The 25,321-nt window shown below is 47.5% G+C and overlaps 1 protein-coding gene across 3 annotated transcripts in view; it reads right to left on the bottom strand.

Annotated features, from left to right (window-relative positions):
- LOC142580201 (uncharacterized) overlaps window positions 1-25,321 on the bottom strand; it is a 95,230-nt gene that overhangs the window by 6,420 nt on the left and 63,489 nt on the right. For all 3 annotated transcript variants that reach the window (XM_075691088.1, XM_075691089.1, XM_075691090.1), the window contains exons 4-5: window positions 23,282-23,454; window positions 21,931-22,099 (exon numbers count right to left, since the gene is read on the bottom strand). In XM_075691088.1, the coding sequence (XP_075547203.1) occupies window positions 21,931-22,099; window positions 23,282-23,454 (342 nt within the window). The remainder of the gene's footprint in view (window positions 1-21,930; window positions 22,100-23,281; window positions 23,455-25,321) is intronic.

Genomic DNA, 25,321 nt, shown 5'->3' with positions numbered 1-25,321 from the left:
GGGACCACAATTGCTTCTTTCCATGCAGTTGGAAAGTATCCTGCAGCCCAAGTAGTGTTGAAAATTGTGAGTAGTGTAACTTGGGTGTCATTGTGTAGGTTTTTGATCATTTCATACATGATTCTGTCCGAACCCGGTGCGGAGCTCTTGCATGATCTCAAGGCAGCTCTGAACTCGGCAATACTAGAAGGACAGTTGTATGGTTCATTCTTTTGACATATTCTTATGAGTGGCTTACATTCTTCTATTTGTTTGTATTTGAGATCTGAATAATTTGTTGGACCTGACACGCTCTCAAAGTGCTCCCCAAGTGAGCCTGCCTGATCTTGCAGTGTATCGCCCTGTGCCAGAGGGAGTGAGTACGTTGGTCGACCTCTAATTCTATTTACCCTGTTCCAGACTTTGGCCTCATCTGTAAACGAGTTAATACTCGATAAAAAGTTGTGCCAACTTTCTCTTCTGGCCTGCCTGCGGGTTCTCCTGCCTTGAGATTTTACTTTCTTAAAGTTGATAAGATTCTCCGCAGTGGGGGAAGCGCGTAGCGACCCCCACGCTTTGTTCTGTTTCTTACGAGCAATCCTACATTCGTCGTTCCACCACGGGACACGCCGTCTGCATGCCAAGCCACTTCCTTCAGATATGCATTTAGATGCGGCATCAATTTCTAAAGACATATCAGCCCATGAGATGCTAGATAGAGTTCAAAATTTCTCCCAGTCGGCTGTATCTATCTTCCACCTAGGAGCTTGTGGGGGAAATTCATTTTCTTTACATGTTCTTAGCAGTACGGGGAAGTGATCGCTCCCGCAAGGATTGCTCGTAACTTCCCATTTGAGTTCGGGCAGTATAGACGCGGAAACTATACTAAGATCTATTGACAAAAAGGATCTGTTTGCAAAAGAGTAATATGTGGGTTCTTTCTTATTTAGAAGGCACGCTCCAGAAGAAAAAAGGAACTGTTCAACGAGACGACCTCGCGCATCGATATGAGAGTCTCCCCACAATGTGCTGTCTGCATTGAAATCGACAAGAACAACATAAGGTTCTGGCAATTCATCTATGAAGGACTGAAATTCAGTTTTGTTTAATTTGTAATGTGGGGGTATGTAAAGCGAACAAATAGTGATGAGTTTGTTTAGCAGGACAACTCGAACCGCCACTGCTTCGAGGGCCGTTCGTAGCTGTAAACGTTGACACGCTATGCTTTTCTGAATTACAATGGCAACACTGCCCGATGATGCGATAGCATCATCGCGATCTTTGCGAAAAGTAACATGCTGTCGAAGAAAATTTGTGTGTTTTGGTTTTAAGTGTGTTTCCTGTAAACACAGCACTTTTGGATTGTGTTGGTGGATGAGTTCTTGCAAATCATCAAGGTTTCTAAGGAGACCTCTGATGTTCCATTGAATAATTTGTGTATCTATATTTAAAGTAAATTAGTGCTGTGTGTACAAAAACGGAAATTATGCCTTAGACTACAGAGCCCTTTCGAGGCCCTGTAATCGGGGTTTTGCCCTTTCTGGAGCGTTCGAGGGAACCTCGTCGCTCCTTAGGCGCTTGGTGCGCCTTGAGGATGGGTCTAGTGTCCATTGCCTCTTGTGAGGCGCCGGACACGTGCTCTTGCGAGCGGGAAGTTACCAGCGAGGGTCCCGCCTTGGAGGGCAAGACCCCTGCGCCCACCAGCCCGGAGGTCGATGGGGCTCCCTGGGGGATTTGGCTGTGCCGGCCGTTGCCAGCGCTGGAAGGGACCTGGGAAGTTGAGGCAGCCTCGGCTATGCCCACCTTCGGGGTCGATGGTCCCTTCTCCTTGGTTGACGGAGCAGCGCTAGCTGCAACCGCCGTGGGGGCAGATGGCGTAACTGCCGACTCACTGTTTGTGGGTCGGACAGTCGCCGGAGGCCGTTGTGACGCTGCCCCCTGACGCGCCACATCGGCAAAGGTTTTCTTTGGCAGGTAGGATACCCGCCTCCGTGCCTCCTTGAAACTTATATTTTCCTTTACTTTAACTGTTACGATTTCCTTTTCTTTTTTCCAAGACGGGCACGACCGCGAGTATGCGGCATGCTCGCCATCACAATTAACACAATGTGGAGTGTTCTGGCACGTTTCGGAGGAATGTTCTTTGTCACTGCACTTGGCACAAGTCAGCCGTCCTCGACAGTTCTGTGAACTGTGGCAGAAACGTTGGCACTTAAAGCATCTGAGAGGATTGGGAACGTATGATATTGTATGAAGTTTGATATAGCCGTCCTCGATGGACTCGGGAAGGACACTTGAGCCGAAGGTGAGTATCAGGTGTTTCGTCTTGATCTCTTTTCCATCTCGCCTCATCTTAATTCGTTTAACATTGATAACATTCTGGTCACTGAAGCCCTCCAAGAGTTCAGCCTCAGTGAGCTCCATCAAGTCATCATTAGAGACAACACCACGGGTTGTGTTCATCGTGCGGTGCGGGGTTATAATTATTTGGGTTTCTCCAAATGACACTAGTTTTGACAATTTTTCATATTGTTTTTGATTGCGGAGCTCCAAGAGGAGATCACCGCTTGCCATCTTCGACGCCTTATAATCAGGACCAAAGACTTCCGTCAATGACTTGGAAACAAAGAACGGTGAAATGGTTCGGACTGCTTTGTTTGGCTTTTCAGAATGAATGACGTGGAAGGGGGGGAAATTCTGGATTTGGTGTCCAAAAAACTTGAAGACATCTTCGGTGCACCCTCGTTTATGAGGGCGATCAGAAAGTTTGGGGAAAAAAGTTTCCATGAAAATATATAAAAATTAGGCAACAGGGCCGACCGCCCACCACGGAGCCCAACGAGGGGACGCGGCAGAGCTTGCATACAAGTCTGCACGACGCCAGTCGTACGCCGTCACTATAACCGAATATGGTGTACCCAAGGTTGGATAGCCACACAGGGTTAACCCTTGCCGCCAGGAGAAAGGGAATAAAAAGAAGAGAGAAGGAGACAGGAAAGGTCAAAAAGTGAGAGATAAAGACGAAGATTCGAGGAGGGAGAGACAGGAAAAGGCGACTGCAGATGTCCTCCAGGTGGGTCAATCTGGAGGTGCCGTCTATGTGAAGCCGAGGCCGAAGAGATGTGTTGCCTCCGCCGGGGGGCCTTAAAGGTCCAAACACCCAGCATCGGCTCAACCCCCAGGATCCCCTTTTCTCCAGACACGGCTAAGCCGCGCACGGCTAGACGCAGGAGGGTCCAACCCTCGTGTGCTCGGGTCCGTGGTGTCACAACACACCAAACGCCTGCTAACGCAGACGCCCCTGCGGGGCCAGCAGCAGATCGCCGACAAGGTATCGCGGAGAGGCCCGAGTTTATCGCACATGTTCGGACGCCGGCATCATTAAGTGCGTCAAGCAAGGGTACCGGAAGTGGTTAGTGCAGTGTCGATTGGCAGCTATGGAGCACAGCGAGTCAGAAATAAAGATAGCTGTGCTCGATGCCATGCATTTTATTGCCAGTTCGTGGAATGCAGTGTCGCGAAGCAGCATCGCTAACTCATTCAAGCACTGTGGCTTTAAGAGAAAGACTGCCTCCTCTGCTGGGGACGCAACAACCTCGATGCCGCTCGAGGCTGATGCAGGCTTCGCCGACAACGATTTCGAAGGTTTAAACCTCACCACGACCTTCGCAGAGTATGTGGAGGTCGATAACAATGTTGCGATCTGCGGCAAGGTGTCGTTGGATGACGCCATCAAGCAGGCTTTGCCTAGTGCCGACACCGCTGCGACATTGGACCAGGCCACAGATGCCGTGCCTGTGCCTACCACGTTCGCCGAGGTGCTACGGCACATAGATGGCCTCCGGAACTTCATCTGTTCATGTGATGCCGCAGAGGACCTCCTTTTGGACGTTGCCCAACTCAAGCGAAAGCTCTTGGTTCACGGATCAAACAAGGTCCAAAAGAAACTTATCAACTTTTTTTAAAGTTCGCGCCGGCTGGCGGGAATCGCGGCAGTGGGCAGTGGTGTGCCGTAAAGGTCCGTTTGAATAAAGCATGATTGGTACTTGTACTGCAGCATTAATTCTTATCGCATTTACTTTTTTGGCAATTTGGGTCTCCAAGCCCTGCAGAGTATGTAGTAGTTTGCACTGAAGTTTGTCGTAAATCTGTCGCGCGAAATAAGTTGTATTTTTATAGGCATAACTTATGTTCGGATTTTACGACGGCTACATTTTACGACGCTTTTTCACGGTCCCAAGAAAGTCATATAATCAGGGTTCCACTGCAATTTGCAGTGTTACGCTGACCTTCCTATCTCCTCCATTGATTGAGCTTCGTATACAATGGATTCTGGTACAACATGCATTTGGATATAATTGACTAAATTATAAGGCCAGCAAGCTGGTCAGCACACCTTTAGAGTGGACTCCTGTACCGCGGACATCCCAAATTTAATAGCTTCCAACTTCAAATATTGCCTGGCGTGCTTTCAGGATTGGAAGAGCCCCTGCAGGATCAACACAGGCGGCAGCCATTCTGAGGTGCCGTACTTTGCTTGGATTCGACAGACTTGAAATTGGGCTGGCTTTGACCATTTTGATACAATGACGGATGATTTGCTGCGATTGCAGTGTCATCAGAATAAAAAAATAAAAATAAAAAAAAATAAAGAGAGATTAAAGATTTGGATTGAACAACTGCGTATAAGCAGTCACTCATTAATGTCGAAGTACCGATACTTAAGAATGGAGGTCACTGATCTCCATTGAAGTAATAGTTCTGTGGAAACCCACAAGGTGGAGCGAAGTAATTAATAAAGGAAAAATCAGACATCTACCTGTTCGTAGCAAATGCTACAAAGGAAACCCATACAGGTTCCTCAAAAGAAAAGCCTCGCCGTTGAAGAAAAATTCGTCCTGGTCCGGGACTCGAACCCGAGACCACCGCCTTTCTGGGGCAGCAGCTCTACTATCTGACCTAACCAGGGGGCTAGCAGATGGCAGGGCGAAGACGAATTTGTCAACTCGAAGCAAAGGCAACCGTTTGACGTAATAGTTCTGCGGAAACCCACAGAACTATTACGTCAAACTATTATGGTTCGAGTCCCGGACCAAGACGAATTTTTCTGCAACTGCGAGGCTTTTCTTTCGAGGAACCTGTATGGGTTTCCTTTGTAGCATTTTCCCTTCATTAACTGATCTCCATTCTTCCGATAATTAGTTGTTTGCTGTCTGACAAAGCATTTTCAAACAGTCAGCCACTGACTCAAATAGTAACAAAGAAAAACATCAGTAAAATGCGGTATTTATTTACCACTTATACTTGCATAATACTTTTGCCAAAACTAGAAAAGAAAATGTGGTTGCTTCGTAGTGTGCCCTCTTGGAATAGAACATTTTGTGGTGTTTACGTTCAGCACGGCGTGCGCCATGTTTAGCCTGTCAGCCTGTGCGTGCAGACATACTGTTGGGACGTTAGCAGTGTGATTGAGCCGAATGGATAAGCCAACGCACAAACCACCAGAAGCAATGAAGTGCAGGCAGATTTCCCTGAAGGAAAAAGCTGGATATCATCGAGCAAGTTCAGAAGGGTGGATGTTGCAGTGGCTTATCGAAGCAAACCACGAACACTATCATCAGCGCCAAGGAGGCAATCTTAGCAAAGAAAGTCTCGGGCGACTTGCAGCCCAAGAGGTTCCCACTCCACGAGTCTTTATTTTATTCCCCAATGTTGAGGAAGCCCTGCTGGTGTGGCTTTGTGATGCCCATTCGGGAAACATCCCTGTGAACAGTCTGCTTCTACAGACACGTGCGGAGCAACTTGCTGTTGTTCTGAACCAAGAAGTGTTCAAGTACAGTGAAGGTTGACTCAACCGATTTAAATTAAAGCATGGAATTGCCTTCAAGTGCCTTTCTGCCGAGTTGGCCAGCACAGACGACGCCTTCCTGGCCGACAAGAAAGCCAAGGTTCTCCCAGTGCACCTCGAAGGCTACGCGCCGGGACAACGTCTCTTTAACGCCGATGCCTTTTTCTACAGGCCAGGAAAGGCCTGTTTTTCCAAAGATGCGTGCCATGGTGGCCAGAAGTCGAAGCGGTGCATATGTGTTCTCCTCTGCTGCAACATAGACCGGAGTGAAAAAGCAAGGCTACTGGTTATAGGCAGGTACCCAAGACCGCTGTGCCAGCGGAATGTGCACATTCCCGTGGACTGGGATTCCAACAAAAGCGCCTGTATGACGACAGATATTTTCTACAAGTGGCTGCTGAAGTTCGACAACAAAATGCAGAAGCAGAAAAGGAATGTGCTGCTCTTCCTCAACAACTGCTCGAGCCACATGCAGCTTCAAATATGGTGTACTTTTCACCCTGCACAACGTCAAAAGCGCAGCCTACCGACCAGGGCATCGTGCACTCAGTTTAGCCCAGGACACGCCTTGCTGAACGTTTGCTTTTTGACATGCAAGAGAACCGAAACTTTGTAATTGACCCGAGATTTGCAGTGCAGGTTTTTTCTTGTGTGTGGGCACAAATTGAGTCGACTATCATAAAAAATTGCTTTAGGAAAGCTGTTTTTTCAGTCGATGACAGCGGCTGCCATACTGCCACTGGAAGACCAACCAGATCCAGATCTCTGGGCAGCTGTCGAAGAGGCCTTCATGAGCCAGGAATTCTCGGAGTATGTGACTGCGGATGATGACCTGGTCAATACAGAACAGTTGACAGATGAAGAAATGGTAGCTCAAGGGGCTGCGGCACTGCTGCCGTGTCAGCGCACTCATCAATTATGTACCTTCAGGTGCTGCTGCTGGCTATCCTGGGTCATCCGCGTTCCCACTCAGCTTCAACGGTTCATCTGGGGCCTCCCCTGGCCAACAGACACTGCACGGACTGGATCCAGGCGCTGCCCGGCCTTTCTTTGGACGCTCCGTGTGCTCCGCCGCCAGGAATAGCCTTTCCTTCGTCCATTGTCTGGCAACCTGGCACCGAGTCACTTGGCACACCCCTTCAAAAGCCTGCTCACTTGCTTGGCGCATTGGGCTGCGGCACTGCTGCCGTGTCAGTGCACTCATCAATTATGTACCTTCAGGTGCTGCTGCTGGCTATCCTGGGTCATCCGCGTTCCCACTCAGCTTCAACGGTTCATCTGGGGCCTCCCCTGGCCAACAGACACTGCACGGACTGGATCCAGGCGCTGCCCGGCCTTTCTTTGGACGCTCCGTGTGCTCCGCCACCAGGAATAGCCTTTCCTTCGTCCATTGTCTGGCAACCTGGCACCGAGTCACTTGGCACACCCCTTCAAAAGCCTGCTCACTTGCTTGGCGCATTGGGCTGCGGCACTGCTGCCGTGTCAGTGCACTCATCAATTATGTACCTTCAGGTGCTGCTGCTGGCTATCCTGGGTCATCCGCGTTCCCACTCAGCTTCAACGGTTCATCTGGGGCCTCCCCTGGCCAACAGACACTGCACGGACTGGATCCAGGCGCTGCCCGGCCTTTCTTTGGACGCTCCATGTGCTCCGCCGCCAGGAATAGCCTTTCCTTCGTCCATTGTCTGGCAACCTGGCACCGAGTCACTTGGCACACCCCTTCAAAAGCCTGCTCACTTGCTTGGCGCATTGGGCTGCGGCACTGCTGCCGTGTCAGTGCACTCATCAATTATGTACCTTCAGGTGCTGCTGCTGGCTATCCTGGGTCATCCGCGTTCCCACTCAGCTTCAACGGTTCATCTGGGGCCTCCCCTGGCCAACAGACACTGCACGGACTGGATCCAGGCGCTGCCCGGCCTTTCTTTGGACGCTCCGTGTGCTCCGCCGCCAGGAATAGCCTTTCCTTCGTCCATTGTCTGGCAACCTGGCACCGAGTCACTTGGCACACCCCTTCAAAAGCCTGCTCACTTGCTTGGCGCATTGGGCTGCGGCACTGCTGCCGTGTCAGTGCACTCATCAATTATGTACCTTCAGGTGCTGCTGCTGGCTATCCTGGGTCATCCGCGTTCCCACTCAGCTTCAACGGTTCATCTGGGGCCTCCCCTGGCCAACAGACACTGCACGGACTGGGTCCAGGCGCTGCCCGGCCTTTCTTTGGACGCTCCGTGTGCCCCGCCGCCAGGAATAGCCTTTCCTTCGTCCATTGTCTGGCAACCTGGCACCGAGTCACTTGGCACACCCCTTCAAAAGCCTGCTCACTTGCTTGGCGCATTGGGCTGCGGCACTGCTGCCGTGTCAGTGCACTCATCAATTATGTACCTTCAGGTGCTGCTGCTGGCTATCCTGGGTCATCCGCGTTCCCACTCAGCTTCAACGGTTCATCTGGGGCCTCCCCTGGCCAACAGACACTGCACGGACTGGATCCAGGCGCTGCCCGGCCTTTCTTTGGACGCTCCGTGTGCTCCGCCGCCAGCAATAGCCTTTCCTTCGTCCATTGTCTGGCAACCTGGCACCGAGTCACTTGGCACACCCCTTCAAAAGCCTGCTCACTTGCTTGGCGCATTGGGCTGCGGCACTGCTGCCGTGTCAGTGCACTCATCAATTATGTACCTTCAGGTGCTGCTGCTGGCTATCCTGGGTCATCCGCGTTCCCACTCAGCTTCAACGGTTCATCTGGGGCCTCCCCTGGCCAACAGACACTGCACGGACTGGATCCAGGCGCTGCCCAGCCTTTCTTTGGACGCTCCGTGTGCTCCGCTGCCAGGAATAGCCTTTCCTTCGTCCATTGTCTGGCAACCTGGCACTGAGTCACTTGGCACACCCCTTCAAAAGCCTGCTCACTTGCTTGGCGCATTGGGCTGCGGCACTGCTGCCGTGTCAGTGCACTCATCAATTATGTACCTTCAGGTGCTGCTGCTGGCTATCCTGGGTCATCCGCGTTCCCACTCAGCTTCAACGGTTCATCTGGGGCCTCCCCTGGCCAACAGACACTGCACGGACTGGATCCAGGCGCTGCCCAGCCTTTCTTTGGACGCTCCGTGTGCTCCGCCGCCAGGAATAGCCTTTCCTTCGTCCATTGTCTGGCAACCTGGCACCGAGTCACTTGGCACACCCCTTGAAAAGCCTGCTCACTTGCTTGGCGCATTGGGCTGCGGCACTGCTGCCGTGTCAGTGCACTCATCAATTATGTACCTTCAGGTGCTGCTGCTGGCTATCCTGGGTCATCCGCGTTCCCACTCAGCTTCAACGGTTCATCTGGGGCCTCCCCTGGCCAACAGACACTGCACGGACTGGATCCAGGCGCTGCCCAGCCTTTCTTTGGACGCTCCGTGTGCTCCGCTGCCAGGAATAGCCTTTCCTTCGTCCATTGTCTGGCAACCTGGCACCGAGTCACTTGGCACACCCCTTCAAAAGCCTGCTCACTTGCTTGGCGCATTGGGCTGCGGCACTGCTGCCGTGTCAGTGCACTCATCAATTATGTACCTTCAGGTGCTGCTGCTGGCTATCCTGGGTCATCCGCGTTCCCACTCAGCTTCAACGGTTCATCTGGGGCCTCCCCGGCCCCCTGGTTGTTTGAAACGTATTCGTGAAGCAGTACTGTGTATCTGGAGCATGTTATTGCTTAGCGGGGATATTGAGGAAAACCCGGGGCCAATGACTAAAGCGCAAGAAGAGAAACTGAACTCGGTTTTTGACGCAGTTACCCGTATTGAATCAAGCCACACACAGCTTTTGGATTCTGTCAACAAAGTTTTGACCATGCAGATTACCGTGCAAAATGAAGTGGACATACTTAAAAAGCGAGTTCTTGCACTTGAGTCACAGGCTGGCGTGGGAGCTTGTGCACAGGTTCCCCAGTCTTACGAAAAAATATTTTCGGCCATGCAAGACAAAATTGATGATTTAGAGAACCGCTCCCGCCGTGCCAATGTTCTGTTTTTGGAATTGATGATACCGAAAAAGCGGAAACGTGGCAGCAATCTGAAAAACTTGTGCGTCAATTTTGCTACGATAAGCTCGAACTAACTGTGAACACCATTGCAAGAGTGCACAGACTTGGCGCATTTTCGGCAGATAAGAAACGACCAATTATAGCAAAGTTTTGTAATGAGAAAGAGGTTGAATCTGTTTTAAACATGGGCATCAAGTTGAAGAACACAACACTTAGTATCTCCCGTGATTACTCAGCCCCTGTACGTGAAAAACTCCGAAAGCTCTTACAGTTTGCTAAAAGTATTAAGAAAGAAGGCGATCGCACTAAGCTCTTTATCAATAGATATGTGTACGTATGGGACTCGGACAACAACTGCGCAGTTCGTCTTAACAGCAACGAACGGGGCACAGAAAATATAACTGCTATAAATGACCAGACCGAATGACGCACTAATACATGCTATCCCGCCACATTAGTGCCTTGTTTACACAAAGCGCAATTGGCCTCACGTGATATTGGCTTTTTGTACACAAATATACGAAGTGTTCTCCCAAAAACTGTCCCACTGTCTTCATTGATAAGATTCCTGTTCAGCTTCCATAGTGGCTCTTACCGAAACCTGGCTGAATGATACTGTTCCTGACAACTGTATCTTGGTCAGCGGTACAGAATATAATTTTTTTCGTACTGACAGGCTTCAACGAAAGGGAGGCGGTGTTCTTATTGCCATAAAACATGATGTAGTGGCCGTTCCCGTTGCTGTTAATTCCTTTCTTGAATGCGTGTTAGTTTCCCTTAAGTGTGGCCCGACGTCCTTTGTTATCGGTGTATTTTATCGCCCTCCTGATATGACGTGCACGTTTGCGAGCGAATTTCGCAGAGTTTTAGATGATGTGGTAATCAGATTTCCCAGCTCGGTATTAATTATTTTCGGCGACTTCAACTTTCCTTCAATAGACTGGTGAACACTCACAGTTGTGTGCAAAGGTACCGAAGCGAACGAATTTCTTACCACTTGCCTTGACAACTCGCTAACACAAGTAATAGATCAACCTACGCGGCACTCGGCAACCTCTGCAAATATTCTCGACCTCATCCTTACAAACAATCCTGACCTTCGCTCTGATATCACCCACTTAGATGGCATTTCTGACCACGCCATTATCACCGGCAACCTCACACGCCCGTTTAACACACGACAAGCCACCAGCAAAAAAATCAGATGCTACAACAGAGCCAACTTTGCTAATATGAATTCCGAATTATTGAATTTTTCAGAGCACTTTATTGACAGGCACCTATCATTCACGGTAGAAGAAAATTGGCTTCTGTTTAAACACTTCCTCAAAGAACTAATAGAAAAATTCATACCTACCATTACAATAAAAAGCAACCGTACTACTCCCTGGTTCACGCAGCAGCTTCGGCGTTTAAACAATAAAAAAAAGCGACTCTACAGACAGGCCGATAAAAACGTTACGTCGGTTTCTTGGCTGCGTTACAAAGCCTGCGATAAAGAATACCAAACCTTACTTAAAACCACACGCCGTCATTTCTTTTGCCATAACCTAACATCTATGCTTAACTATAACCCTCAAAGATTCTGGCGCATCGTGAATCCCAAACAAAATCCTGGTATCACTCTTCATGATAGCAACAACATTTCACTTCCGGAATTGACTGTTCCGAAATTCGTTTAAGTGAAACATTTTTGCATAGAATCTATAAGAAAACTGCCGGGAATTTTTAAAAAGTTCGTTATTCTGAAATATTCGATAAGCCTACGTTCGTACAACTGAGAATTTACTGTAGTCTGCTGAATGTTGGCTTCAGCATCAGGTGGACTTCTTATCGAGATCAGTGTCGTGTCAGCCTATACTGACATACCACACGTTAACCGAATACAGTCAATGACTGAATTTTCGGACATGCCTGATATTTCGGACGTCTTCGCGGCACCGCCACGAGCCCCATAGAATCAATGTATAAGGACATCTGAAGTTTCGGACACTCGAACCCCCCGCCGTCCAATTTTCCGGACTTTTTGATGCGACGGAAGGTCTTTTGCTTCCTCGCGCAGCACCCTTGCAACTAGTCAAATCTAGCCGTCACACATCGATTTGGTCTGGCCACGCTGGCTATGTTCATCGCCGCATTCCGCCTCCGGCAGAGTTTCCGGAGCAGCGCTATTTCGTTTGTTTGCGCAGGCCACGTTTTGGCTAGCGTGGCGTGTGGTTGTGCTGTTGTGTCAAGACAACGTTGGTGTCAAGTGTGCTCTGCGACGCTAGGCCTAGGTGCTTCGACGCTCGTCAGCGAACTCCACTGTTTGCAACTTGAGGAAAGCCACTTCACTGATGCTTTGGCAGGTTTTCGGAAGCCTGGTACTTCGCCCTTCACCTCTAGATCCGAGAAAAAAAAAAAAAAAAAAGAAGAAGAAATGTGCGTTTTTTTTTCATGCATTTATTTTTTCGGACTGCCTGAATTTTCGGATGTTTTTATGTTCCCTAGATGGTCCAAAGTAATCGGTCATTGATTGTATTGTGAACAGCTGAAGTTTACGCTGAAACAGAGCACAAATGCCGTGTCATTGGCACTGCACCGACAATATGAGTTTGCGTCCTCGTCGACTATGCTGCAGGCTGCCCACGCTATTGCATACGCGCGCATCGTTTGCTGCATGAACCACCGACACCGTACGAAAAGTTTCTGGCGCTCGCCACAAGAGTACAGCGCATGCGAACTCAGATCATGCAAAAGGCAGATTACTTGTGCACATTTGTGCTTCTAAGCAAGAAAACGTATGACCTAAAGTCGCAAAAAGCTGACGACCAGAAGATTCGAACCATTGCCCAAATTGTAGCAGCACTGAGCTGGTGGGACACGAGGCATGCATCGTCGTTTTTTTCACTGCATGGTGTCTTCACCCACTCAGGGTCAATGCCGCAAACATATGACACCATGAACAAGTCCCAAATGGTCGATGCCCTGTATTTATGACGCCATCTCTACGTTCGGAAAACATGGCAATGTTTCAGCTATTCAGATCAGCAAGTGCTGCCATTGTGTGTGTATACAAAAATCGTTTTTTTTTCTCCGTAGTCTCTTTGTTTTTATTTCACGGCTCTTTATGCTGGCGTTTCCGCGACCACTTGCACATTACACGTGCAAAGCCGTGCAGCAGTTAATTTTGCATTCATCTCACGGGCTGTTTCCGTTGGTTGTGCTCCTAAAGACTGACGTCTATCTGGTTTCTAATCTCTCATAGGGTCACGGCTAGGTGCTTGCTTGTGGTGTTACTCACAGAGGTGTGATTACATCTGCTCACAGGTGGGCACCGATATATACAAACAATGCTGCCCATGCCTGGGTTTCTTTTCTCAGGACTCGACTCACAAGAACTGGTTGCCCCTCTTTGGCAACGTAATGAAGGATTAATGCAAGTTTCTGACTCCTTTGGTTTTTCTGATGGGTTCACAATTAAGTTTTGTTATGTGCAGTCGCATTAACGGTTCGATTATACTGCTGCAAGAGAGCTGAGCGGCGATTCCTCCAATGTGGGCTACTGCCCAAGTGCCAAATTAGAATAAACCTATTTCAGCGTATCTACATTTTAATTATTACAGATGACTCTTGTTGCAAAGGACCCTGATAATCTGACAAAAAAATGTCTGATCCGAAGTCTGTATTATAATAACAACGTTATTGCACAGAGTATGTGATGAATGTCCAATGCAAAAAACAAGAAAATGACGGTTTCCCTCGAGAAGCAAAGCATCGGTTGCGACAGCAAATAAGTAGACAGCTATGTGAAGTAAGGATAGTAGTTTTATCGGCCGCAAGAGTTGTAAACGTTTGCTTACTAACTAAATTAATAAATGCGGTGTCACACGTGCACAGATAAACATGAACATATCTCGCTCGATGACCGCGGAAAGTTGCTGTCAAAACGTAGAGTGAGGAAGTGCGGCAGCAACAGCGAGCGAATTGACTTTCATGCCAACTCTCACTTCAATGCGAACGTCGTAAGCATAGCCCATACGAAGCTACCGGGCCTGGGCGCACTTTATCCACATCGCAGATCGCTTTCATGATACAGCGGGCACACACTTTGTCCACATAGCAGATTACTTTCAAGATACAGCATCCGCGCACTTTGTTCAGATAGCAGATCTCTTTCAAATACGGCGCCCGCACGGGCATGCATATTGTGCACATTGCAGATCGCTTTCAAGATACAGCACCCATGCGGGCGCACACTTTGTACACATCGCAAATCGCTTTCAAGATACGGTGGCCGCGCGGTAAGCAGCAGCCACTGGAGTGGAACAGTGGGAACCCCCTCGCCTCCCACACGTGCCTCAAGCGCAAAAGAAGGCGGCACGCTTCCTCCCTCGCACGCAGGCGATATTGAGCTGTGATCGCCGGCTGCCCCTACCAAGTCAGTTGTCAGCTTGTGTCGACATGATAAAAGTCCATTTTAATGCCAGATTTTGACAAAAATTGCCGCTAATTTCATCCGCTGTAGCCGACAGTCAACTGTAGCGTGGTCCGCTGAAAGTGAACTTCGTTGCATTCACAAAATAGGTAGAGCAAACTAAGGTTGAAATATGGTCCGTTATATTCGTAAGTCTGGTGTACATGGGTCCGTTTAATGAGCATAGACTGTATGAGTATTTATGGAAGCCCATCTGTATTAATGAATAAAAAATGCATGTTTACCGATGGAAAATATTTTTTGTCACTTTATGGTCCCTCTAAAAAAAAAAACAGGTAAATTTTTTGAGACAGGTCAGTCTGAAGATGCTAAATCTGCAATGAAAAAAATTCGACACTGGGGGATCGCGTATGGCAAAAAAAAAATTTGACCCTCAAAGGGTTAAGACAGTGATGACAACCAAAACGAAAGCGAGCTGGTGGGTGATGTCAGAATACGATGCCACCAGATGAAAACATGTCACTCATTCCACTTAGCACTGCTTGGAAGCTGATGTGGCGGGCACTTACTGTTCAGTATTACCTATGCTTCGTATTTTTTTCAAGTTCTTATGGGATCTAGTGGGCAGAAATCGTATGATTGCATTTTGGTGACGTACTGAACGTCAGTGCCGAAAGATTGTTTTCCGGGAACGTATAAACTGGTAAAAAAGATGCATAATTGCATTAGGTCATTTTCTGTGTTTTCGATTGTGAACGTTGGTGGCGGGAAATCATACGAAACAGGATTATACAACCGAGGTCTTACTGCACCATGTTTTCGTGGCGAGCGCAAATGATGAGCTGTGGCCACTGGTCGCAGAGACATGATTATCCAGTCGGTTGGTGGTGCATAAGTTCAGATCTCCGATACCTTATTTAATAAAACATTATATTTTACAACGCAAAACTATGACACTTAATTTCACATAGAATTACATGGAGCACACTGCTTTTTGGTCACAGATGTGAATATTGATCTCTTTCACAGTTTGCAGCGCTGTCTGCTATGTACGAGTATAGAGGTACAATATTTCAAGCATGCACTCATGCCAGCTAACTGCACCCATTCAGTTTGTGCCGATACTTATCAGTTGCCTTGCTATCCGTCTCAACACCTAACAACTCAGGCGCACCAATATGAAGTGGCAGCACTCGTGACAAGAGAAATTAAGGTATGCTTGGGAAACTCATGCCAACTCAGAGTGCCACTTCAGATACCACCTTTAACAGCCTTCCTTCCATTCTGCTTGCAATAATGTGCATCGGGTACATCATTTTTAGTCAATGCAGTGATCACAGTGCTGCCACTGGCATCTGCGAGAACTGTTAATAAGCTATAAACCTGCTCAAATAGTCAATGGTGTGAAGTGGACAGCACTATACCATGCAGTAGCGAAGAAATCAGCGCAACTGAGCAGGAGGCAAGAAAGCCAGTCTTGAGAAAATGGCATTCACAGTCACATCACTTAAGATTGAAGTGGTTTGCATGCCCTTTTTTCCCTCAAAACATCCTTCTCCACTGCTCTGTGAAGAGCATGCTGGCCAGGCTGCAGACCAAATGTTGCACAATATCCCTTAAACACATAGCGTGTCCCAGAATTGCATTTGCATACTGCCTTGTTGACAGGCGTCTCCAGTGGAGCAGCATCACTCACATAATGACTGTCGCATTCAATGGCACATTTTTGTCTTTTCGTAGCAATGACCAGATGACTAAACGAAGGCTTCCAGCAGCATTTCAATTATTCTTTTCTAGATAATGGCTAAAGAGCTAGCTGCACATTAGAAAGGCACTTTTACACGTGTAGCAATGCAATAGAAACATGCATGCTTTGCAAGTCAGCGCTTCAGTGGACGTTTACAATGTGCTTTTACGGCCTAACGTTTGCAACAGCTACCATATTTTGAGAATGTTCTACTGTGCAAACTTTTTCTCCTTTAAACCTTGCGAGGGCCTTGAGAGCTTACGGAATGCATTGGAATGTTTGTTAAACACTGTGAGCATAGCTAAATGTGACATACGTTTCGACACTGGTCAAGATCATGGTGGTCGAGAAGTTGAGAGCTCGCAAGGTGCAAAGAGCAGACGACCTCCCTACTAAGCGAGTACTGGACCAAAGGCAAACCATGCTAGAGTCACGTGGCAGGCGTGGCCAATTGGAGACTCTGGAGCAACCTTCAATCATTCCCTTTCTGTGCACTTGTTTCTGTATAGAGGAGTTAGCTGAAGCAGCAAATTCGAAGACGGAGAAATGCGCTGTCCGACGAGATCAAGATAGCGGTGCTCGGCTGTGCCGTTCGAGAGATAGTGTGGCTTGAAGTACACTATTGCTCAGCGATTTCTGCAATATTTCTCGCCACCTTGGCCGATAAAACAAATTTTTTATACCCTTTTTACATGGTTTTCAGTGATGACATTTCGGGATCAGATAGAAAAAGGGTCACAGAAACTGAAAATGTGATTTTCAAAAAAATAATTTTTTTTGCAACTTTTCGTGATGCAAAGGCTGCATGCCCTTTTAGTCGCAATGGCTTTAAAGCTCTGCACATTAGAAAGGCACTTTTGCATGGGCAGCAACGCAGCAATGCTACGAGGAATTCTATAAAGGCTATTGAGTTTGCACTCCAGCACAGCAACTGTGCTGCCAGAAGGCACTTCGGTGTCTGCTAGATTCATGTCCGATACTGGCGTACTCAGCACAGCAAGCTTAAGACACCCAACCAATGTGCTGAGCTTTCTGCAAGTTGAGGAGGCAGTTCTTGAATATGAAAGGGACCTTTGCAAAGAAGCATGCACCGTATCGCCCAAAATAATACAAAATCAGGTGCGCACAATTGTGAGGAAGCAGAGAATTATAGCGAAACACTTTCACGTGGGCTTTGGATAAATGACACTGTTAATGCGATGGAATGAACTGTCACTGAGAACGCAGGCGTCGTTGCACCAGCAGCTCCTGCCTGTCTATGAATACCAAGTGATGGACTTTCACCACATTGTCACGAGGATCCGCAAAAAGAAAGGCTTCATCTTGTCTTAAATAAGTAGCACCGGCAAGATTTTCCTGAACTTTGACATGCCCTGAAAACGCCTGTCCAGGAGAAAGGTGCCCGAAGTATCCTAGTCAAGACGGCAGGTGGGAAAAAACAGCGACGCACAGTGATGCTGGCAATGACAGCAAACAGGTGGAAGCAGCCACCTTATGTGATACTAAAACGTACGACTCTTCACAAGGGAAACTTCCCCATGGCATCTACATTCAGGTTCAAGAAAAGAGTTGGATGACCTTATGCTCGATTGGGTAAAGACAGTTCAAGGATGAAGACTGGGAGTGCTTCTGTTTTCCTTGCTCCTAGTTGTGGACAGCTTTCATGGCTACCTTGTGGATAGTGTTCATGCAAGGCTGAAAGGATCCAGGTGCTTGAGACCGAAAATCGGCCCAAAATTCAAATTTTCGATTTTTATTTTTCGTGTTCCTGATGTGTTTCCATGCCTATCTCCGAAATTTGGTTACAAAATACCGATTAGTTCTCCTGTTATCGTGATCTAAAGATGAGAATCCGCAAGCGTTGCCCATTAAATTGGGGACAAATGGCGCCCGATTTTCGTCGTGCATAACTCGGTAACTATGCGCCCTACCAGCGCCATATTGATATCATACGAAAGCTCACATTTCTGGCTTTCATTATTCGCCGGTCGGCAACATTGCCAGCACTGCGGTCACAAAAAAACAACAGAAGAAGAAATTCATGGCACCTGCTATTATTGACCAGATTGAGCACATGATCATGACGCCGAGTCATGATTGGCTCCAAGGACCACAAGTGCTCAAATGATGAAAACAGCCGCTCTTTTGTCTGTCCCACGACTGTGACGCCGGATATCTTGGAGGTCCGACAAAGTTTTGTTCCGTGAATCATTACAGGCGGAAACATACGAGATGCAATGACCTTCCAAAAGCAATACTGTTGTAGCAGTCGGCACAGGATACCCGGCAGCTCACCGCTGAAGTCGTACCGCCACCGAGCATCGACACCTCAACTGCTTTCATGCCTATCCACACGCTGGTTACACTCGCATAAGAATTGAACATGGTTAAGAACACATGAGAAAGCTACGCTCAACAAGATTGCATCTACGACGGCCACAGAGCAAGAGATTCAGTGTTTTGTTGAAGATCCGACCGCCGATAGTGCAACAGCCTCGGCCGTGAAGCCCGCTACTCTGTACGTTGTCGTCGGACTTGCAGCAGTGAACAATCTTCTCGGCGTTTTCTCTTGTAATACTTGCGGTGGCAGGCGAGTATTCCACCATTGAATACTCGCCTGCCACCGCAAGTATTACAAAAGTCTAAAATTAATCTGGGTCTAAAAATTAATCCGCAGAAAACTAAAGTAATGTTTAACAGTCTCTGAAGAGAACAGCAGTTTACAATAGGTAGCGAGGCTCTGGAAGTGGTAAGGGAATACATCTACTTAGGACAGGTAGTGACTGCGGATCCGGATCATGAGACGGAAATAATCAGAAGAATAAGAATGGGCTGGGGTGCATTTGGCAGGCATTCTCAGATTATGAACGGCAGGTTGCCATTATCCCTCAAGAGAAAAGTTCATAACCAGCTGTGTCTTACCAGTACTCACATACGGGGCAGAAACCTGGAGGATTACGAAAAGGGTTCTACTTAAATTGAGGACGACGCAACGAGCTATGGAAAGAAGAATGATAGGTGTAACATTAAGGGATAAGAAAAGAGCAGATTGGGTGAGGGAACAAACGCGAGTTAATGACATCTTAGTTGAAATCAAGAAAAAGAAATGGGGGCATGGGCAGGACACGTAATGAGGAGGGAAGATAACCGATGGTCATTAAGAGTTACGGAATGGATTCCAAAGGAAGGGAAGCGTAGCAGAGGGCGGCAGAAAGTTAGGTGGGCGGATGAGATTAAGAAGTTTGCAGGGACAACATGGCCACAATTAGTACATGACCGGGGTAGTTGGAGAAGTATGGGAGAGGCCTTTGCCCTGCAGTGGGCGTAACCAGGCTAATGATGATGATGATGACTTGCAGAGGTTCTGCATAGCTGGTGCGGAGCGATCAGGATTACAGTCTCGCTACTGAACTGACTGTGGTTTGCAAGATCTGCGGTGAAGTTGTGTCATGATGGAGCTCACAGGGAACTGAGGGTCCGAAAACATGTACAGTAGAACCCCACTGTTACGTTCCTCACTGCTGCGTTTTCCCGGCTGCTATGTCGTTTTCATCCGGTCCCGGCATAGCCTCCATAGGATCCAATGTATAAGGAACCCCGCTGTTACGTAGTAGCTGTGAAAACGCTCCCGCATGATGCGTCGCCACCCGAACCCGCCTGGGCTAAAGTAGGCAACGCGCTCCAACCGCCATTTTGGCTTTTGACGAGTTTTGACCGGGCTTGGCTATGGAACTGGCTGCAAGAAGCCGCACGCCAGTTCGAGAGGCCGCCAATAGGTGGCCATTCGTGAAAAATGCTCTCACTATCATCATTGTGATTACGGTCACCGCATGGTTTGTTGGACGGGTCGACTCAAGGAGGTAGGAAACTCAGGAGAGGCCCTGACGTCACTCTTTGTGAAGCTATAGCTAAAGGGAAGCCGGGAGTTGGTGTTGCTCTGCCTATCGGGCCAGCTCTCCTCTCTTGTTTACCTTTCTCGCGAAACTACGCCGCGCTGCGCGCAACCGGGCTGCTCGGACGCGCGCTGCGCAGCAATACTAAACAATCGTTACCACGTTAGCATGATTACGCAAAAGAGGGCAAAATTTCCCGCGGATATTCCTTCATCCGTTGCCATTGCCGTGGCGCGGTGACAACGAGGAGCATGAGCCGCATGATGCCGGGGAGTTGCCAAATCCTAGCTTTGGAAAAGCCGTCGCGCCTCTGCACCTCCTCCGCAAGTACGTTGCACCTCATAGCGACGCTGACAGCAATGCGGCCTTCCAGGCTATTGAGAAACGTGTGGAGATTTCTAGCGAGCGAAAGAAACGGCAAGCCACCATTCTGGACTTCTTTAAGGTCTAAGCGCACTTTTTTCATTCATTTTCGGAGCTTTCCTGACTGTTGCGTGTTCCCGGCTGTTGCGTTTTTTTTTTCTCGGTCCGGTGAAAAAAGTATGAACGGGGTTCCACTGTAATCCTTTTGAAGTGAACGCACTCGCAGCGCACGCCATGTCGACCGGCAACGGCCATGAATTAAACCTAGTGCCTACTGATGGCCCTTGGTGCCATTTTTTCGAACTTTCTTTCAGTATATCAGTTATGAAATGTTTTTTGTTGTTTTCTAAAACCGCAATTTTGATGATGATGGCGTATTGGAGGTGCATTATCTCTGCTTCTACTTGTGCTATCACTGTAATAAAGGCAAAGCTGTGTAGAGTGCAAATAAGCAAAATAATGTTGTTGCATTTATTAATACATTGTTTAGCACAAAACAAAGTATTCATGGATTCGCACCAACTAGCCTGCTAACGCATTGTTGTTGCATTTATTAGAAAAATTTTAAAAAATGTTTTTTTTTAGCAGTTAAGATGGATTTCGCTCACAGAAGTTTGCAATGTTCTCGTATGTTATAAAATTGGGTTAGAACACCATACTTGCTTATTGGCACTCTTTGTTAGTTCCACATCATTTTCATATGTCAATATTTATTATGCCATGTATAGTTTGGTAGATAGCTCACCTCCAAGCAAATTATACAATAAAGCTGAATTTCTTCGCTTTCTAGAAAGTTAGTTACTCTGAAAGAAAACTGGATGTATATTTAAACCTAACACAAAGAAGTACATAAACTTGGCAAGTTTCATCAGTATCGACAAAGAATTAAAGAAAAAGGTTTCAGGCGCAGGCCAGTACCTCCTTAAGGAGGTACGCACTGACATCGCGGTCATCCTAGGTGGCCTCTTGTCATGTCCTTGAACAAGCTGTTCAAGGTCAACATTCAAAGTCTGTATGCGGAATGGATGGCCAGCATAATCTGACGCTGGGCGGCAAGGTAAAAGAAACGTCTGTAGGGTTACTTTGCACCTGGATCTTGGAAGCACGGAGCAGAATCTCCGACGAGGAGATGGTTAAAAGTTTGAAGAATACCAGGATGTCTCCCCTGCTGGACGGGATCATAGATCACTTTTTATGGGACTGTGATGCCCCCAGAGATGACCATGCACCCTCTGACAAGAAAGCTTGTGGCAATGGCCGTGTGGATTCCAGACTCTGAATAAAATCAAAGCGATTGAATAAGAAAGAAATAAAAGGGTGAGGTGCAGTTGATGTAGTGCTCACAGAATGTGTGCATTTAACAAAGGTAAGCCTTGTTCAAATAGATTTTTTGGTTATGCTCACGGTAGCCATCGTAAGAATTATGACCTGCAACTTGTTTGAATTTCTCAGTACTCATAATTTTATATTATCCCTCATAATGATCGCATCGCCAAATTAGCGTCAGTCTTTTAGAGAAAAAATGTGGGATTGTTGCTCGAGTAAATACGGTATGCAGTCTTCAGTTTTGTAGAGCAACACATCCCTTTGGTTAGCTGCCTCAAGACAACCTACAAGTGTGTGGAAGGAAGTGCAGCAGAAGGAAAGCCACAAATGCGCAAACGAACTGACCAGAAGCCTCGAGCCAATGCTTGTGGTCGGCATCCGCCAAAGCAAGGGCCTCCAGGTTCGCCTCGCGCAGTTCCTCGCTTAGCTGAGCCACCATGCGCCGACGCTCTGACAGCTGCTCCACCAGGTCGTCTCCTCCTTCTCCACCTTGACAGCATTTCTCTTCCGAAAGCTGCACACAAACATGCTACGTTTAAACATTATAGTACATTGTTAATTTGGATTTCATGGGATTAAAAAAATGTGCCAATGAACTGAATGTCGAATTATCGGGGGTATCGAGAAATCAAACAAATGTCCACAAGCTTTTATTTAGCAAACCCCATTTTTGTTATGCACAAAGGCAGTGTGGAAGCTACAATTCTTGTAAACTTTTGACCGATTCACACTCGCAAGGCCTTCGCAACTTCCTTGGCCCTACGACCGTGGTGCATGTATTCATTTGAGATGCTTTTCACTACTGTATGTACATCTCAATGATTTTTTTCACCAGTGAGCTGTTTGCCAACAGCTCATCTCTGCATTGCAATGTGGCCGGCACTCTTCATCCTTGACAGCTTTGCACCGAGTCAAAATGAAACTACCGTTTGACACAACCGCTCAGACGAAGCCGCGGCCGCTATCGACGTGATTAAAGAGGCTGGCCTTACCGTTCTGAAAGCATACGGCTGACACCCGCACCAAGTCAATATGAAACTACCATTGGCTGCAACCGCTGTGGATGAAACTGCAATTGCTGTCAACACGATCATGGATGGTGACTACACAGTTACGAAGACATGTGGCCAACATAGTGTTATGCACAATGGCAAACGCAAGAATAAAAACGCAACGATGGGTCGGTAGACACGCCACATTGTAATCGCTTAGCTCAGTATGAAATACTAGGATTATTTCTTGATAGGCAGTGTCTAGGGCGTAGCCCCTGTGAAGAGTTAGTTGCTTTAAAACTGCCTTTGTTATTTTGCTTAACTTTCCTACTTCTTATCTAGTCTTCATCCTCTCCAAGTGTCCTTGGTTAACCACCCTCTTTTCGTTTCTTTCTTGTTACTTTGAGTGTTGAACAGTTGGCACACAGCCCTAGTTTTCAAGGAACATTTATTTTCAAGGAGTTTTCAGGGCCCCTGAATCTCTCTTTGCATGTTCAAATTCAAGGGTTTTCAAGGAGGTGTACGAACCCTGGGATGGAGACATGCACCTAATAATAGGGGGTCAACATGAGCGCTGTCTTGCAACTAGAGGTCTCCACCTTCAGTTTTTACTCACCTTGCATATTGGCCCCAATAAACCTTCAGTTGCAAGACAGTGCTCGTGTTGTCCCAGGGATTCTTACTGCTTGGCACATGCACCTGACCTCGTGTCCCAGCTGGCACAGGCGCTGGCGGCAGTGCAGCAGACGTGCCTCACAGTTGGCAAGCTGCGAGTGTGCCAGGGTCAGCTCGGAGCGGAGCGTGCGCTCTTCCTGGCGTGACAAACGCAGCTGCTCTTCCAGAGGTGGGCTGCTGGCCTCCGCTCCTTCCCACGGCTCTGCACGACAGGCACCAGTGCCCTCAACAAGGAGATTGAGAGCTGCCAATCACTGCTGTCCTTCCAACCTGCTCAATCAATCATCCACTAATTTTAATGCAAGTTGTTTCCACTGCAAGTTGCCCACAGTGCTTTAGGTTTACCACTTATTTGGAAAGTTTTTCAGTGGGTCCGGCAGTGGCATGTGGTTCAGTACCATCAAATGTGTTCTTTTTGCCTTACAAATTGCCGCAGTTTCTGGTAGCCACTATTGCAATGACCACGTTTCAACCCTGCATGACCTGCTGTACCTGTAATATCAGTCTGATAATTATCCCTCGATCCTCAGTACATGCGCTCTGGCACAACTGGACTGGAGCACGTGTGCTTATCACGACTCTCAAGTCACGAGCTGTCAGCTGATTGAGAGACCCTGCTGCACATGGCTGGAACACAAAGCGACATTTACCTGCTCACCAACAATTACAAGACCAGCGACCAGGACACTCCTCTTCAGCGGGTCAGGCAGCGGCATGTCGTTCAGTACCATCAAATGTCTTTTCGTCTTACAGGTAGGCTTGAAATAAGTCTATATGTGTTATACTAGCGGTGATCGCTTTTTGTTGCTACTGCAGGCCCCGGTGTTTTCTATGCATTTTGAGTGTCTCATGTGCAGTATTACGCATTCCTTAAAGATACTGCAACAATTATGTGCGAAAACCGAGAGTAATCCAGGCCCCGCTGAAACAAAACAAACGCTAGCTGACCTTCTTGCCAGCCAGAGTACAATTGGCACTGAATTGGCAACCCTGAATTCTAGGTTCGCAGCATTCAACGAACGTTTAAGTAAATTAGAATCGATGGCAGTTGCCGTCACTGATGTAAACCAGCGCGTACAAACCTCAAGCACGCAGTTACTCAACTTCAGGAAACTGTGCGTAGAATTGCTCTAAAAATGAAGCTCTGCAAAATCGGTTGCGACATAACTTAGTAATTTATGGCCTTCTTGAACCACCTACTGAAAGCACTGATCAGCTGTTTACTTAGTAGCTGATCTTTTGACAACTAAGCTGGAAGTCAAATGTGAGAAAATCGAGCACTGCCACAGACTTGCAACACGTAAACCAGACAAAGAAAGGCTTATCATCTTTAGACTGATAGACTACAGGTGCAAGATTGAAATGCTAAAAAACGTGCGTAAACTAAAGGGATCCAAGGTTTCCATTAGTGAAAATTTTTCTACACGCTTATGCGAGATTTCTAGCAAGTTATGGAAGCACTCTGTTAATTTGAGAAAAAATTGCAGCAAGGCACAGTTGCACTACGACTCGCTTATCGTGGATAATAATCGCTACACTTGGCAGGATGCTCAAAATCCATTGTAAAGAAAACTTAGAAGTTGACAGGAAGTCTGTCCACCAGCAGTTCCCATTAACTGCAATCTAACTGACCTGCCGTGGTTGCTTAGTGGCTATGGTGTTGGGCTGCTAAGCACGAGGTCGCGGGATCAAATCCCGGCCCCGGCGGCCACATTTTGATAGGGGCGCAACGCAAAAACACCCGTGTACTTAGATTTAGGTGCATGTTAAAGAACCCCAGGTAATCTAAATTTTCTGAGTCCACCACTACGGCGTGCCTCATAATCAGAAAGTGGTTTTGGCACATAAAACACCATAATTTAATTTTAAATCTAACTGCCGATTGAAGCTACTAAATGTAAAAGCGGATAGTCTACTAAATAAAACTGATGACTTTAACTGTCTAGTGGATTGTCACAATCCATCTTTTGTTTGTGTAACCAAAACTTGGCTCAGTGATGTTATTTCCGATGTTGAATTTTTGCCTTCTGGCTACATGGTTCTACGGAGAGATAGGCTGGTTGGGCGAA

This window comes from Dermacentor variabilis, chromosome 4 (assembly GCF_050947875.1).
Source record: "Dermacentor variabilis isolate Ectoservices chromosome 4, ASM5094787v1, whole genome shotgun sequence".
NCBI classification, from domain to species: Eukaryota; Metazoa; Arthropoda; class Arachnida; order Ixodida; family Ixodidae; genus Dermacentor; species Dermacentor variabilis.
This window is presented reverse-complemented; position numbering and strand designations above follow the sequence as displayed.